The sequence below is a fragment of the Anser cygnoides genome, chromosome 9, assembly GCF_040182565.1.
Source record: "Anser cygnoides isolate HZ-2024a breed goose chromosome 9, Taihu_goose_T2T_genome, whole genome shotgun sequence".
Classification (NCBI taxonomy): Eukaryota; Metazoa; Chordata; class Aves; order Anseriformes; family Anatidae; genus Anser; species Anser cygnoides.
In genome coordinates, this window is record NC_089881.1 from 22688349 (window position 1) to 22704823 (window position 16475).

General features: G+C 41.7%; 1 protein-coding gene across 8 annotated transcripts in view; it reads right to left on the minus strand.

Moving 5' to 3' along the window:
* Positions 1-924: 924 nt before the first annotated feature.
* The window catches only part of LOC106032155 (multiple epidermal growth factor-like domains protein 6), a 223868-nt gene continuing 208317 nt past the window's right edge, over positions 925-16475 (minus strand). For 6 of the 8 annotated variants that reach the window (XM_067002516.1, XM_048059396.2, XM_048059390.2 and 3 more), the window contains 8 exons: positions 14907-15035; positions 13797-13922; positions 12943-13071; positions 11028-11156; positions 10582-10710; positions 9820-9945; positions 6810-6938; positions 925-5737 (listed from right to left, as the gene is read on the minus strand). In XM_067002516.1, coding sequence (XP_066858617.1) covers positions 5658-5737; positions 6810-6938; positions 9820-9945; positions 10582-10710; positions 11028-11156; positions 12943-13071; positions 13797-13922; positions 14907-15035 — 977 coding nt within the window. In that variant the 3' untranslated portion in view covers positions 925-5657. Of the gene's footprint in view, positions 5738-6809; positions 6939-9819; positions 9946-10581; positions 10711-11027; positions 11157-12942; positions 13072-13796; positions 13923-14906; positions 15036-16475 lie in introns of those variants that run through there. The other 2 variants (XR_010833610.1, XR_007161622.2) reach the window with 2 other exon arrangements.

Sequence of the window (16475 nt, forward strand, 5' to 3'; positions counted from 1 at the left end):
GTCGTTGGGATTGAAAGTTTGGTACAATAACTTCAATAATTTCTTTCTATATCGTCTAAATGTTGCTTCTAATAAAGAAATTATTGAACAAGTTACAAGAATTGTAGGACTACCTTTACAACATATGTCAAAACGATGACAAACCAAATGAACGTAATTATTCTAATCCTTATTGAAAACTGTATGAAAAATGAAGTAAATCACATATGACAACATCCTGCAGTACTACAGAGCTCAATTTAAGAAGCATTTGCTCTAGAATTTTAAAATAAGTCCCAGCCTGTAAAGTTTTTCTCCCAGAATCTAGCTAGCTGTATCTGTCCACTTTTTTCCTCTGACAGCTTGATATACTGTCCCCCCTTTGTTACACATTTTGAATTCAATTTAGCATGCTACTTCCAATTAACCAGCACACACTTACTGCATTATTTGGCATTAAACAGGCCCATGTGTTCCTTTAGCTCCTGCCAATGTGAGAAGACAATACCCTTAAGGTGAACAAGGCTATTTGTTCGGCAAGTATTAGGCTCTGGGAAGTGTCCAAGAAGTCTGATGGAAGCCTGCAGGTGTGCGGTTTCAAATACCTTCAAAGTGCTTAATGCCCAAGTCTTCCAGAAATGTTACACTTCATAACCAGCCTCTTCCAACAAGATTTATGCTCTGTTTTGAATATTTCTAATACTCTGGAGTCTGAGTGCCAAAAACCTCTATTTATCAGGCTCAGTCACTGGACAAGTTGCTCTGGTCAGGGATCTTTATACAAACCCATTTATATAAAGGCCATTATTTATTCCGTACAAACTACTAAGAGCAGGTGTGATTTCAGTGTGTTTGCTCTGAATGTAAATTAGTTTAACAGAGTAAATTGTCATCCACAATATAAGCCTACTGCATTAAGGCTATCAATAAGGAGAAAACAAGAACAACTTTTAATGACAACTTTATATAAAAAAAGCATCCTTTCACTGTGATACGTGTACAACAGAAAGTACAGTACAGCTTTGAGATACACCCCACATATTCTTTGAAAGGGGTCACAAATTCACAGACATAACATTGCTATGCAACTGCGTATTAAAAGCAACAACAACAACAACAAAAATAATAAACAATGCGTACACTACAAGTCTGAGTTTCCTTGCTTACTGCTGGAAATTGCTTTACAGCATTCGAATTTAAAGCTTTGGCCCCACAAAATAATTACTGAGCACAGTTGCAGCTCATGCATGGAGCTGGTGCAGTCAGCCGCAGGTCCATGTGCAGGAAAAGTCCTTCAGGAACTGGGGTCTGAGGAAGTTTCTGGCCTAACTACAAAAAATAAAAATAAAAATTAACAGAGGGATGGGAAGATGGCAGTATCTGGGTATACCAGCTCTTTTTAGGAGCTCTTCACAAATTTTTATTTGCTCTGATAAAACAATAAACTCTTACAGAAACGTTGTTATTTGTCATTGTTAGATCAGCAGTGTGAAGCCACGATGGCTCCAAACTCTGTCTTTGGCTACTCTGGAAAGGATAGAAAGGTATAATTTCCATGTTTGTCCCGTTGGCAACTTCTGACACTGTGATGGTTATTACTTACACAAACAGAAATCTGCAGCCAATCAAAATAATATGGTTGGCAAGAAATCTGGGCAAACTTTAATAGCTATGGTTCTTCAACATAAAAAGGATAAAAGTAGAATAATAATTTTTGGCAGGAGAAGCGGGGAATTTTTAAAATTCTGATTGTTTTCCTATGAGAATAAATACTGAAGTCTAACTTAAAACATGTTGTTCTGGTTTCATGAATTCACATTGAATAAAATTCTGCTGGATCCACTGAGTTACACTCAGCTCATTTCCACTCTTCTCAAAGTGAAGTTATCTGGAATACACAACAAGGAAAGAGAGTGGCATTTCGCACAGAAATTGCATGTTCAAAATAATTTAAATGTCTTTCTAAAAAGAGTTATCTGCGTATGCAAGCATGTTACGGTGGAATACACAGAGCACTCGTTTCAAGAAAGCATAATTAACTTCAGTCCTCTGGGAATCAGATAGCCAAGAAAGTCATTACCAAGTGGAAAATGGACATAAATTTAAATCACAAACCATTTTCACTGAAGTTTTCACTTTCATTTTCAACAAACAGCAGTGCTATGTTCAGGATGTTCATCCTGACAGTCTTTCACTGATGAACCAAATAAGCAGTTATATTATTTTAGTAGTAATTAAGCTCACTTCCCACTCACTTGCCATAATGCCAATCTATTATAATTTAGTAGCTTTTCCATTAAAAAAGTCCACGCAGTCTAATAAAGACTATTTTTCAGGCACAGAATTAGGTAAATTTGTTAATGTGAAGTAAGGAGTAGCATCAAAACACATTAGTGATATCACAAGCAAGTACTTTGACAATAGCTAATGATGAAAAGTTTTAGCTCTTTTAGAAAATGACATCCTATAAACATTTTCCCCGCTTTGTGAAAAAAGTGAAAACCTACACAAATAGCAAACCAAGAAAAGACATTGAAAAGTCTTCTTTTAATATTTTTTAAATACTGAATTTTTATCTTCATCTTTATATGATTGTGCTTTATTCTATGTTTTGGAACAAAAAGTCATATTGAGCCCCAGATCAGAATGATCTGTTTAACGGCACTGAAGTGAACTTCTGTCCCCAGGGCAATAACATAAAGAAGCTAAGAAGTATTTTGAAGGAGGAATTAATAAAAAAGACTATTGCATATGAATAGTTTTGTATGAATTGGCATTTTCCAATCTAAAAAAAAAAAAGTTTGCTGAAACTATTTCCCAGGCAGATCTACTTGGGCCCCCGATTCATTGGCACAGGCTCAGTATCAGTCACTTAAAATACGTGTTTCATCATGTACCTAACATTGTGACATTCTTTAAAAATACTTAATACAAAATCTTTTACTTCCCTTATAGTACATATTTACAATTCTAATATCAAGATACTGTGGAAAATGTAAACAAGAATACACAGGTGTAAAGAATATGGCTTGGGAAAAGTTCCCCCCTTTGATTAGCTGCTCTAATCACACACAAGTATACAAAGATAAGAAGAAAACAGTACATTTTATAAACTGCTGTCAAACAGCAATATGTAAGTTCTTGGGTTTTGTGCATTAGCTGCTGAGTAACCATACCAGACATCGGGCATCTTTCTGAGAACCAAAATGTCCAACAGACTGGGCTGGGGCTGGCGAAGGGTCACGGAGGTAACCAGGGGCTGGGGCACAGCACGCAGGAGGCTCCGAGGGAGCAGGGTGTCCTCAGTTGTCAGCAGAGAAGACCGTGGGAGGTGCCATTGCTGTCTTCAACTGCCCCATGGGGGCTGCAGACAAGGTGAAGCCAAACTCTTCTCAGACATGCGCATTGAAAGGACGAGAGGCAGTGGACAGAAGTCGAAACATGGGAAATTCTGGTCAGAAACTAGGAAAAAAAACCTGTGAGCATGCACTGGGCAGGGCCCCAAAGAGGTTGTGGGCTGTCCATCCTTGGAGATATTTAACATAACTGGATGATCTCTCAGCAACTTTGTCAACTTTGAAGTTGACCATGCTTTAAGGAGAAGCCTGTACCTCCAGAGGTCTCTTCCAAGCTATCTATTCTATGATAATATGAAAAATTTTGAATGCAATGCTTGCATTACTGTTATACTTTGTAGTAAATACATAGGATCAAAAGGCATCAGTCGCTTGACTTGGATGGTTCTTTTTCTCCAGCAGTTACTACGATGATAACTAATCATCTTGCACAAGATTTACCTTAACAGTTCTAATTCAGTTAAACTGCCCCAACTTCACACCATTTTGAGATCAGATCTAGGCCAGCACATCTCCAAAAGAACATTAAAAATGTCACAGCTGACAGAAGAGGCCTGCTGAGAACCACTCGCTTCTGACTAGTTTGGGGACAACAATTTTGTCATGTTTACATCAAGTCAAGCAAAGGTTCTAGTGATTTATTCAGCTATAACAAAGAAATGACAAGGGATCAGAATCAACCCCTGAGATTTTCTGGCTGAAAGCAGTTGGTTAATTAATTTGGTCACAGTCACAAATATCTTTACTGAGTTTACGATGGCTTCCAATACCTGTGAAGTGATGAATAGCAACAATAAGACTTCCATGAAGCTTGAAAAACACTTCCCAAACCTGTATTGCTTTCAGTAGATCACAGTTTGAATTACAGTCCCAGGTGAGCAAGTGGTACTTGCTCCGTAGCAGACAGCTAACGGCTGCAGATTGGGTTAAGACCTGGGGTGAACCACGGGGTAACTGTTACTTCACACACTCATTAACCAACTGCAACAACAAACATTTTTAAAAATCACAAGTTAGTGTCAATTATTGTCACTTTCTCTCTTTTAAGACAAAAATTTTTTCTTGCAGCATTGCAATTTGTTGTGGTGTGTGAACACAAGTCCTGGAACAGCTCGTACTACCTTGCCCCCAGAGCCCATGGTGCTGGTGTCTTTAAGTGCACTTTTGATCTAGTCAGACTCAAGAGGTTACTACACAGGTTTTGTAACTCCGAACCTGAACAGAGGTGAAAAGAGATACTCTGAAATCTTCTAGCCTGGTTAATTCAGAATATTATAACAAAGAACATTATTTCTTTATAATGACTTAGTCCTATATTAAAGAACAACCTGTATAAACATACAAAATAGCACCAAAATGTCCTTGTTCTAAGTGACCAACAGCAGCTGTTGAATGGCATCACGAAGGACTTTTTAAAACTGGCAATGAAGTTATTGTGCAGTAAGAGCACATTATAATCCTTTACACACAGAGCACGCAGATTATCATTACACATATATATCCTTGCTAACTATCCACTTTCTCCATCCAGGATAAAACTTTCTGCATTGGATGTTAGAGTTTTACAAGAACTGCTGCACAGTTTGACTCAGCAAACCACTGAGAAACTCAGCTGGCAAGATGGGAGAATGCAGAAAGCCAGAAGAGCCTGACAGATGTCATCCTGCTCTTTAGAAAAGAGACTCAGATGCAAGCAAGATACAGACGGATACTTCCAACCAATCCACACTTGAAATGGTGCATATTCTTAAATTAATTAACATCTTATCAAGGACTGTGGTGGATTCTTCATCAGTTGCAATTTTAAAATTAGACCGGATGTTTTTCTAGAGCATAAGATATTTTTCAAAGAGGAATGTGGTGAATTTCACTAGTTTCTGTGCAACGTGATTTTGCAGTGAATCCATATTGGCTTCTTAATATGTTAAACACTCATTTAACTTCATGCCGGTTGTCAAGTGGGTTTAGAAAGTCACTTATACATGGTATGGCTCACCGTCAGTTGATGTGTTACATGCTGCTTATCCTGATACTCTTTGGAGCTGATTTTACTAAAAACATGTCCAAGCTTTCAAACAATGAATTATCGTATATATCAGAACGAGTGTCCCGAGCAGATTAATGGAGGGGTAAGAGGCTAGGAATAAATACATGAAACAGATTCAACTTTTTAAAAGGATCCAGCTACTAAATGGCCTCTGTAGTCTTCCATAAGAAGTGTGAATACTTCAGCACAATTCAAGCTGAATTGAATAGCTGTTTTCATATCCAAATTCAAATACCGTCTGTGCATATAAAACAGTTCATTTATTAGTCCAAATGTTACTGTTGTAGAGCTCTTGGAAAAATACTCCCTCTTTCTTGAGTTTGTTCTTCATAAAAAGGAGGCTTTGGAGGGCCACCTAGAGAATTAAGTAGAAACGCAGTCTTAGGTCTATATAACATAATACTGAAATATTATATAGATTATACAATTTACACTTAAATAATTTAATAAATGGTACTCTTCAAAGAAAGGTAGAGGACTGAGTTAACTGGCCTCCTCATAGAGGCAGATGGAACCATCACAACAGTAAAAGCAACTCTTAAATGGAAGGTTCCCAAAATATTTCCTAAACTAATGGCAGACTTGCTTGGTAACACCAAAAGCCAGACATGTTTAGACTACATGTGAAAGGAAACAGCACACGGTACTGTACATCATGAAGAAGAGAAATTACCTAAATTAAAAACAAAACGACAACAACAACAACAAAAATAAAAAAAATAAAAACCACAGACAGACAAAAACCTTTTGTGGCAGTGTGCTGAGCTTCTTGGGCCCTCACAGATCAATCCAAGTGTGTTTTTCAATGTTTTATCTACTTATCCAGCCACTTAACAGATCTCATCATGCTCTTCAAAACCTGCCATCTCTATGAACAGTATGTGAGTCTGATGGCACGCACAGCAAATAAACCTCTTCATTCATCTTACAAGGCTGTGGGATATCAGCTCTTTCAGGGCACAATTTCATACCTCCAGGCACAGAAGAGCATACAGCTCTCCAGCACAGCTGTGCTGGAGGTGGACACAGGAACCCTTGAGCAAGCAGCACAACCTCTCCACGTCATAGCCTTCTCTGAGGGGAAACCAGTTTGACCAAGGCCTCACAACCACCCAGAATGAATCCCGGTGTTTGCAGTATCCTTTGGCATTTGAGACATCAGGCTCCTGGGCCTTTGGGAGGGCAGCACACACCGACACAACCCTTCCAAGCAAAGCTGCTTCTGTCATGGGCTCTGAGTTTGTCACCAGAGAGGGAAATGCAGAAGGGCTACTGCATCACACAGCCTGACACAGAAACAGTGGTGGCTGCTGCTGAGCAGCACGTTGGCATGATGGGGTGCTACTCCTGTCCACGAGGTCCACTGACTATGGTCAGTGCATGATTTCTTTGACTAAGAAAGCCCGTGCACCACCAGGTTGTGTTACCTTCTTTGCAGGTTGGCCCCATCCATGTGGCTGGGCACACGCACTTCCCGTTGTAGGGATTGCACTGGGATTTGCTGGCACACTGGCATTGCAGAGAGCAATTGGGGCCGTACTGGTCCGACCTGCATCCTGGAAGGACAGAAGTGTTTGGAAGAGGGTGAATGCTTCTCCCTGTTTGATGGCTGTGCTACAGAAGTTTGATGGCTGTGCTCCTTGAAAATGCATGGACAGAAATGGAAGGAACTGAGACCAATGTCAGCATTCAGGGCAAAATGCAAACACAGTAAGAAAATTAGGGATATTTATTAAAAAAAAATAATCATAAAAGTCCCTGGGACAGAGTATAAACTTCACACATGCTCTGGTGAGAATGTGGACCTCCATCAAGCTCTATAGACAAGGGGAAGCTTTGTTAGGCTCAACTGCTGAACTGAAAATAATATTGTTTTTTAATCTCTTCATACCATCTGGCATAAAAATCTGGGTTAGAAGAATTAACCTTGTTTTGCCCAAAGTTATATACTTACCAATATAAAAGTAAAAAAAAAAATAAAAAATCAGTTATTATTATGCTGTATAAGAAACTGTCTTAAATAATAACATGCTTTTGCTATATTTCTCTCAGGAGATACAGATCTGGGATCAGGAAGCTGCTTAGACACCTACATCTGCTAATATTAAAACATGACATTTTGGAAAGCCTTGCAGTCCTCAAGTTTCATCTACCGCGTGGTCCACCCAAACTGTAACCCAGCTGTCCTAAAGAAGTTCCCGGAATGGGAATCATCCCCAGTGTCCAACCAGGGGTTGGCAGCCCAACAGAAGAGATCTTGGGATTTGCTCAGGAAAGTTCCTGTCAGCGTCCTGGAGCCACACTATCTCCTGTGGCTCTCTACTGGCTTGGCTGCCAGCGAGCAGCAGCAAAGAGCTTCCACTCACAGAAAGTGGGACTGGAAATTAATCCATTTTATGCATATTCATATATCATGCTCTGATCACACAACTCTGCTGCCTCCTGGCAATTTCAGCTCACAAAAGGTCTCTATCTACCTCCGCTGCAAAGGATGGACAAGAACATTTCATGCCTAGGCTGACAAATGCTCATTGCAATTTTTTATGCATTCAGAGCACAGGCAGGAAGGGAAAGTTAGCAGCAGGTCACAGGGCAGGGTGCTAAATGCATTGTAAACAATGGCCCTCTCTCCCTCACCTCGCCGAAAACCACTGTAAATAATCCAGGCGCTTGCTTTCTCACGCAGGCACCATGAGGTAAATAAAAGTGCTCCCGAGCCCTGCATCAGCTGCAGCCCCAACACGTGGCAGAACTCTCCCCATGCGCTCAGAGCTTGGCCTTTTCAATTAGGAAATGTTATGAGAAAAGGTCTCCTCGAACACCTCTGGACCTGATTTTAATTTATGTAATACCACATTTTCATGTTAATAACAATGTGTATTTAAGACATCTGTTTGAAAGTCTGCAATGTTAATTTACTACAGAAAAGGAGCGCCCATAAAAGTCTGTTATATTCTCTCTCTTTTTTTTCTTTTTAATTAACATTTTGCCTGTTTAATGGGTGCTTTACCAGAGTTCAAATTAAAATCAGGCCTTTTATCTTTATGGCTGCTGCACAGACACAGCTGCTCACAGTTATATCACAGATGAACTGAGCCTAATTGAAAATAAAAATGCAAATAAAACCTACCCCATAACAGCTTTTCATGGACGGGGGCTACCCCAGTTGATTTAAGAAAAATAAAAATGACTCCTCGAGTTTGCAAGAAGCAAGAACTCGGCTCAGGTTTTTGGTGCTGAGCTTCCCCCTTGCGTTCCGTTTCTGCTAAAACTTCACTGGCAAGGCCTCTGGGTGCACAGAGCCCTGCTCGCTGCGGGGTAGGCAAGTCCCAGTCGCACCAGTGCCTGGAGACGGGGTTGCTTCAATTTCTGACCACACGGCAGTGCAGTCCGGCAAGCAAATGATTCTCCCTTTTAGTTTTTTGGATTGCACTAGCCCCTAAGCTCCTGGCGATTACTTGACCCCTCGCTTACATTAATAACAGGGTATTTAAAGCTGTTTCCTGCCCTCTCCTAGAACAAAAGGAGGAATAATATTCCCCCCCTTTTGATTCTGGGGCTTGGGAGGATTGTGGTTCCTTGCGTGATCCTCCAACATTAATTAGCACGTGGGTGTTCACTCCCTATATCTTGTTTGCCACAACATTAGGATCACACATCTATTCTTACACTTGTTTAAACCAGTGTGATTCTTTTTACCGATTACCCAAAATTTCCACCAGCATAACTGAGAACAGAATCTGGCTCAAGAACCTTGCCTGTCCTTTACTGCCTCTCAGCCCTGCAACGGTTTCATCAGTTTGCTTGGTTTTCTTTACAGGAGAATTTTCTCACCTATTTTTATACCCTTGTTGCAAAATAATCCTGCTTTTGTGGGCCAGCCATTTACCAAACACACAACCCAAGTGTCTGTGATGCATATGAGGCAATTCTATTTGGATTAAATGTTCCCGGACTACTGCTGAATCCTAGAGCCAGCAACGGCTGCTGAGCTCCACTACCCTCACCTGGAGCTGGACACTTTTGCACTGGTCTGAAAACCCCCACAAATGTCCCTGTGACAAAACACCCGCACGATCTGATCCCTTCGTGCCCAGTTGCAGCCCTCTTGAGTCCTCCCCCCTACATCTGCAGAACTTGTGGGCTTCTCGGTGTATTCAGCAGCGCCTGCTCTCTGAAACTCAAGGCAAGTGACATTTTACTGCTGACCCATACATGGTTTCCCTATCGGTGTATCAATTTAAACAGTGATTAAATCAAGAGTACAGCTTGGTGCTAAAAACGGTGATAACATGCACGAGAGTAATTTGCTGCAAACAATGTGTTCTTGAATACTTTGTACCGGCAAATGTCCTTTCACAGTTATGCTCAGACCAGCCAACGGGTCACATCGGTTTAACTGTGCATAGTCCAGCCCCTAGAAAATATTCCTCTTACCGATGTCACACTTGTCTCCAGTCTTCCCAGGTGGGCAGAGGCACTTCCCAGTGGCTGGGTCACAGGGAGCTCCTCCGCAGTCACACCGACGCTGGCAGCTCTCTCCAAACCATCCGCTGTCACAGCCTGGTGGGAATAGCATGATTTGAGGTGCACTGTACATGGGCATTGCAACAAATACATCAGGCCAGAAGAGCTTTTGAAGGATGTCTCGGAGAAAAGCTCATAAACTCTCAGCTGAACCTCGTGCAAATGCCAAGTTTAATGAAGGACTGAATACAGTGGAACAGGCATAATATTTATGTGAACTCTCTTTCTGCTGGTTTCATCTAATCCAACATATCAAAAGTATCTGTAAATCTGTCCCAAAATGTTACTGGCACTTATTTTCCTTTTTAATTAGAACTCTTTAGTAGACCATTCCATAACACTCAACTGGCTTGACATGTACCAATTTAATAATCTTACTTGGAATTTTAGAAGCAAATTTAAAATCAGTACAAGAAACTTAATAAGCAACATGTGGAACTCATTGCTGCAAGACAGCATGGAGACCAGGACTTTCACTCCGTTAATCAAAACCAGGTTAGTTAATTTATAAGGAAATGAGAACACCCAGCTACGTAACAGGTAAATGATCACACGATCAATGTTCCAGGATATTCACAAAGCTCAAAACATGGAAGATGTTGCTCTCAACAAACAAACTTTTAAATGATGATGTGATTTGTTTATTTTTTTACATCAGATGGGTATAAGTACCTTTGTCACAGTGGACACCCTGATAACCTGAAGGACAAATGCACTGCCCCGTCACGGCATCGCAGCTTGCTCCATTTTTACAGGCGCATGCATGAAGACAGCTTAGCCCGTAAAATCCAAGGGGGCACCCTGAGAAATGAAAGTGTCAAGTGAGGAAAGTTTATTAAGAAAAACATACATCCCTTTAAAATCCTCTGTATTTGCAGCTACCTTCCCTGGGAGCCAACAAAAGTGGTATTTACCATTACTGCTAATAATCCCATCTGCTCTTAAAGTCACCAGCAACACCCCGACGTCAGAGGTATGCAAGTTACTATGCCTGGAAGCAGACGGGTGATCTGGAACACCCCCCAGAACTTTAACTGAACCACTGCCGAACCGCTCTGACACCCCACCCTGTGTTACTGCTGGAAACCAGGCGACCCGGGCTGCTGAGGGGCTCTTACTGTGCTCGCAGGAGCGTCCGTAATACCCTTCGGGGCACCGGCAGCACCCCGTGAACCTGTCACAAGTGCCGTTGTGCTGACACATGCAGTCCAAGCCGCAGCCAGAGCCGTACTTCCCAGGGAGACATTCTGCTGACCACATGCGGACAAAAAAAACCAAGAAAGAATCACCGACCTCACCCAGAAAAGCTCCTACCTGACAGCTTTTCCAGCTGAGACGTAATGCCCACATAATAACTTGCAGAGCTCAGGTGAACAATTGTTATGAATTTCCTTCTCTTCATGCAGGTGTGCTCACTGAAGGCACAGCATTTCTGCACTATTATTACATGCTTACTTACTTTGATGAGAATTGCTTTATAGATGTTCGAAGAGCTCACTTTTCCTGTACTTCTTATAGTCTACCTCTTTAAATTTATCTCTCCAAACAGTCGATGTTGAACCTTCGCACTCCGTAAAGTGTTTTGAAGCCACAGAATAAATGGTATCTTTTCTTTTTTTCCCCTACATCTACAGCAATACTTTCTTTAGACACTTACAAAGTGTGAAAGAAAACACAGAGCTTTTCCTCCTCTGTGTTATCATTGGAGTTCACACTATTTGACTCCTAATAAAAACGGGAGGTGATTTTTTCACACATAGCGACAGACTTTCCATGTATAATTAGATATCTACTTTTACAGAACTAAACACATCTCAAATTGCTGAAAGTCAAGTCACGCAAAAGTGACTGTGTCAATATAATTAATCTGTGCATCATTTCTACAGAAGTTAACTTCCACGGCTGTGATAATTGGAATCTGTGCAGACCGACTTAACTGAGCGTGGCCATCCACATAACCAGATTCGTAACTCTGCAAATGTCAGACAAGATCTTTCAAGAACATCATATCTAATCAACAGAAAAAAGACGCCTGATTAGCTTTGATTTCTAGTCAAAACAGACTCAAAACCATGCTGCTGTGGAAATTAAGATTGAGTTCTCCGATAGCTTAGTATCTCTGTCAAAAAGATAAACACTGAAGATCTTTCTAACGATACCACACACCTCCTTTACGTGATGTGTACGTGTCTGCCCCATCTACAGATGTCAGGGGCAGGAAGGCCGTAAATGAGGGTCCTGGAGACTGCTGAGGACATTGCCCTGTGGCAGCTATAATGTAATGATGATATCATATTAAATGTGAAGCTGACCATTCAATTGACATCATAGCAGTAAACTCATGGTTTCCTGCCCACCTAAGTCTGTAACTCTACAGATATCTCTTATCTAGAAAGAGAAACGGGAACACAGAAATGCACTCTTTTGGGAGATGGAATGAAAGACACATGAAAAGACTCTACGCTGGGCTGGCAGGAGGTTTTCTAGAGTGAAAACTGAGCTTATTCTGTTAAGTGTGGTTTGCCTTGTGTAAGGGAGAGCTGACATGGAGAAGTAAGGACGTGATAGCATGACCATTTCAATTGCTTTGGACTGAAGTTGCCAGAACATCAGAGAAATCAATACATGGGAAGTTTAACTGCAGTCCAACGTCAAAGGGAAAAGAATATCAAGAGAGACTGTAATGAGAGGACAGAGATGCTGTCTGCTGCTGACCTTGGGAGAGTGTGTGGAAGAAGATACAAAACAATGTTCCCATGAAAAAAAGAAAACAAAAGTTGGACAGAAGAAATAAGAGTCCATGCAAAGGAATTTATGAGAATTCAATTATGAGGACTCACGAGGAAACCGCCTCTAAAAAAATATATTTAAAGCTCTAACTTGAGGCAATGCAGCAGGAGAGAAGCTACAGAGATGAATCCAGCTGGGAGAGAGTCCTGGCTTAAGCAAAACCAGTCCCCTTTTGAGGATCCATAGCCACTGCAAACCCCTGCTGGAAGGTACACGTTCACTACCATCAAAGCAGAAAATTACCTTTCTCACACGCTCTTCCTGTCCATCCGAGTCCACAAGTGCAGCTGCCATCCACGTGGTCACAGATACCGCCGTTCTGACAGGCACATGTCAGGCGGCAGTTGGGGCCATATTGTCCCTGGGGACACACTACAGAGAATTAACAAAGTTTGGAAAAAAATAAATTAGCATCCCCCAAAAAAGATGAATGTGACAGGGAATTAATACAGACATATGCTCCCCACTGAGTATCCCAATTGCCTGATGTACCCAAGGGCCGTGGGACACATGCATTTCTACACTCCATCCTTATTAGCAATTTCATCCAAACACTCCTCGTCTCTCATTATCTCCTCACTTCACTCCACTTCATATTTGCTTCTCCTGCTCTCCTCCCTTTGTCCCATCCTCCAATGCCTGCTCTTCAACAAATCCTCTCTTTTCACTTTTCCAGTTCAAGTAACGTGCTTCAAAATTTAGCCCCATCCATCTACAGTGCCCACACTGCTCACGTTGTGTGGCATACACTGCTCTTTTCCCCATCTTTATGTTTCAAACTGCTGTTTGAACTGCAGTCCCTGAAAGCAGTGACTAGTTTTGTAGAGAAACCAGAGCAATGGTGCTGCTGGTGGCGAAGCAAAGCAGCGAGATGTGGGCAGGAGACAGGGGCACGATAAAGGTAGGGTGATCGAGTACAGAGAGACAGGGGCTGAGATCCTGCAAAGTACAGCAAGCTGCAATGTTATCAAGCAAATGCTGGCTCCAAATACGTTGGGAAACACATCCATAAACAATGTTTGGCGCTGAGTTTTATTTGCTGGTTGTTACAACTACGCGCCCAACTGACGAGATGACCTCAGGTCCCGCTTTGTTACCTTGCTGACAGCCGGGTCCCGTTTGGCCAGGAGGACAGGTACACTTGCCAGTCCGTGGGTCGCACTGACCTTTACCACACGCACAGAACTGGGTGCAGTCCTTCCCGAATCGATTTTCAGGGCAAGCTGAAGGAAACACAGTCTTTTGTTAAACACCCTGGGTATCCAATGCCAGATTTCATTTCCAGTGGAGGCAGGATCCTTCAAGTAGAGTCGGCTTCCTTTTCATCCCAGCTAATGTACTTCAAAACTACAACTATGAAAACAAAACCCACCCAAAGACATAACTGCTTCTTCCTCTGAAACTTTTTTTTTTGAGGTTATAAATAAAATTCAGGCTTTCACATGAAATATTTAATAGGTTTTCCACCAGAAAGGTGAGTGCAAAACTGAAATATCAGCTGCTCGTGCTTCCAGCTAAAGACTTCTTTCCTTCCTTAATATTGATGCTCTCCTATGTTGAAGAGCAAAGCCAGAGATGACCGAGCATTGTCTTTCTGTGAATAAGCTGAGGAAAACTTCAGAAAGTGACTGAATATGATAAAACATCAGGTAAACTTTGATTAGCACTAACCCTGTATGGTCAGTACAGGTATCGCAAGTGGAAATCCCAATGGTGCTGTGTTTACCCATATAAGGAGATCACAGCTTTGGAAATACCACAGAAATTCAGTCACAAAATTTAGCACTTAAATAGAGAAGTAAGAGTAGGGTTGCCATGGAGCCTTTACCAGTTTTGCCATGACAAAACTTGATCTTTTTCCCATTTACTGAAAATAATGGCACCATAGCGTGAAGCAAAATATTGAGATAATTTCTCAACCTAGAAATTTTGGACAGGAAGAAGGAACTTGAGCAATTCATGCTGAGTTGGCTCTAGAAATAAATTTGGGCAAGCAGGTTGTAATCCTGGGATGAGTGTCCTTGTTTCTACTCACACAGAAGAGAGGGAAAATATTTTGCAAGAGAATTTTTACAAAGCTGGAATCCTGATTTACAGTTCAAGGAGGAGGTAACCGGGATCTGTCTGGTTTTATACTGACAAATTCTTCTGTGGATTATTCTCTCTGCTATTTTTTTGAACGAAGCAGAACATGAATGTTGGCTTACTTTTACTACAGTCGGCTCCAATGAAACCAGGCGCGCAATCACAAGTTCCCGACACGGGGTCGCAGTGGCCTCCATTCATGCATTTACAGGCTTTTTGGCAGTACGAACCATAAGTACCTTTTGGACACCCTGTTTAAAAAATAATAATAATAAAAAAAGTTCATTAGGCTATGTTGCTACTGGGACCGTTACATTTCATGTCATAAGCACTTTGTTACTTTCATCCAAAATTAGATTTTCATTTTCTAACTCTATTTGCTTCTGGAGGGCCAGGAGTAGGCATTGACAAGCAGATGGTTGCCTTGGGCAGTGCTCTCCTCTCCGGCTCCAAGTCAAAGCTCTGGGGAGCCTGCCCGACTGCTGCTACCGAGCCTGCTGCTCCTGGCTCTGCTCTTCTCATTTCTCATATGCGAAGGTAGCAAGAAAAGAAAGCCCGGCTCTTCAGAGATTTTTCTCCTGGGTTTCTATTCCAAATCAACGTGCTCCCCTTTCCTTTCCATGGCAGAGATGGAGAGATGGGGCCCTCCTCCTCCTCTGGGCAACAACAGCCTGTTGAGAAGCCACGAGCAGTCTCTGCCTCATTTAGCTGTCGTTTTAGCTGACCAGTTCTAGGCAGCGGGCAAGTCTCATCCTGCAAAAAATGTTTAAGTAGCAGAAATTTTGATTCCTCTATAATCTATTTTTGCGCTCCAAACTGGCGTTTGCATTGCTCTGGCAAATCTAGTGGAGGGCTACGAAAATGTGCACATGACAATAACACAAAATCTCAGGAGACACCTTCTCAGAAGATAGATGCAGCAGAGAGAGGCTTTAAATGCAAAGCCTGAAAATTCTCTGAGAAAAATAAAGCTATGTTTTGTAAAAACCCAAACAGACGTTAGACCTGGCTGGATTGCCAAGCCAGTGTAGCATGGCAATGAGGTGTCCGTGCAGAGGTTTTCTGGGTGATGGTGAATATTTCTGCTTTCCTTCTGGACAGCTCATGTTGAAAGAACATCAAATACAAGATCAGGAGGACATTAATGCATCTGCCACGCTTAGCTCATGTTTTCAGGATACTCTTTTAAAGACACAGAGGCTGGAATTGAGGAAAAGAGCTGGGCAGAGCTGCTAGGCATGTGCCTCCAGCTGCCAGGACTGACTCCAGCATGCCACCACCCAGCCCTGGAGAAGCAAGTTGCTCCCCCAGTTTCCCAGCGTACTGGAAGGGAGAAAAGCCAGTGCTGTCAGAGCAACGTGATCATCATTCTACATTTGCATGCATGCTGCTACCTCTGAATGACATTTCTTTGCTCCTTCCTTCCTTCTGTTAATCCCCACCAAAGGAAAGCCTATGGCTACTTTGGCAATCTGGCTGAATATATATTTGCACGTCTCCAGGCAACAGATCTCCTGCAATCTGTGTATAAGGAGCTTCATATATTTTCTCTTTTTTCTGAAGGCATGAAAGCATAGTGTGAGTGCCTGGAGAAATCCATGGATTTTTTGAACCACTCAGTAGAGAGGGAGAGCTTACGGTAAAGCTTTAAAGGGATGCCTTTTAAAATAAAATTGAAAATTGGCTTCTGC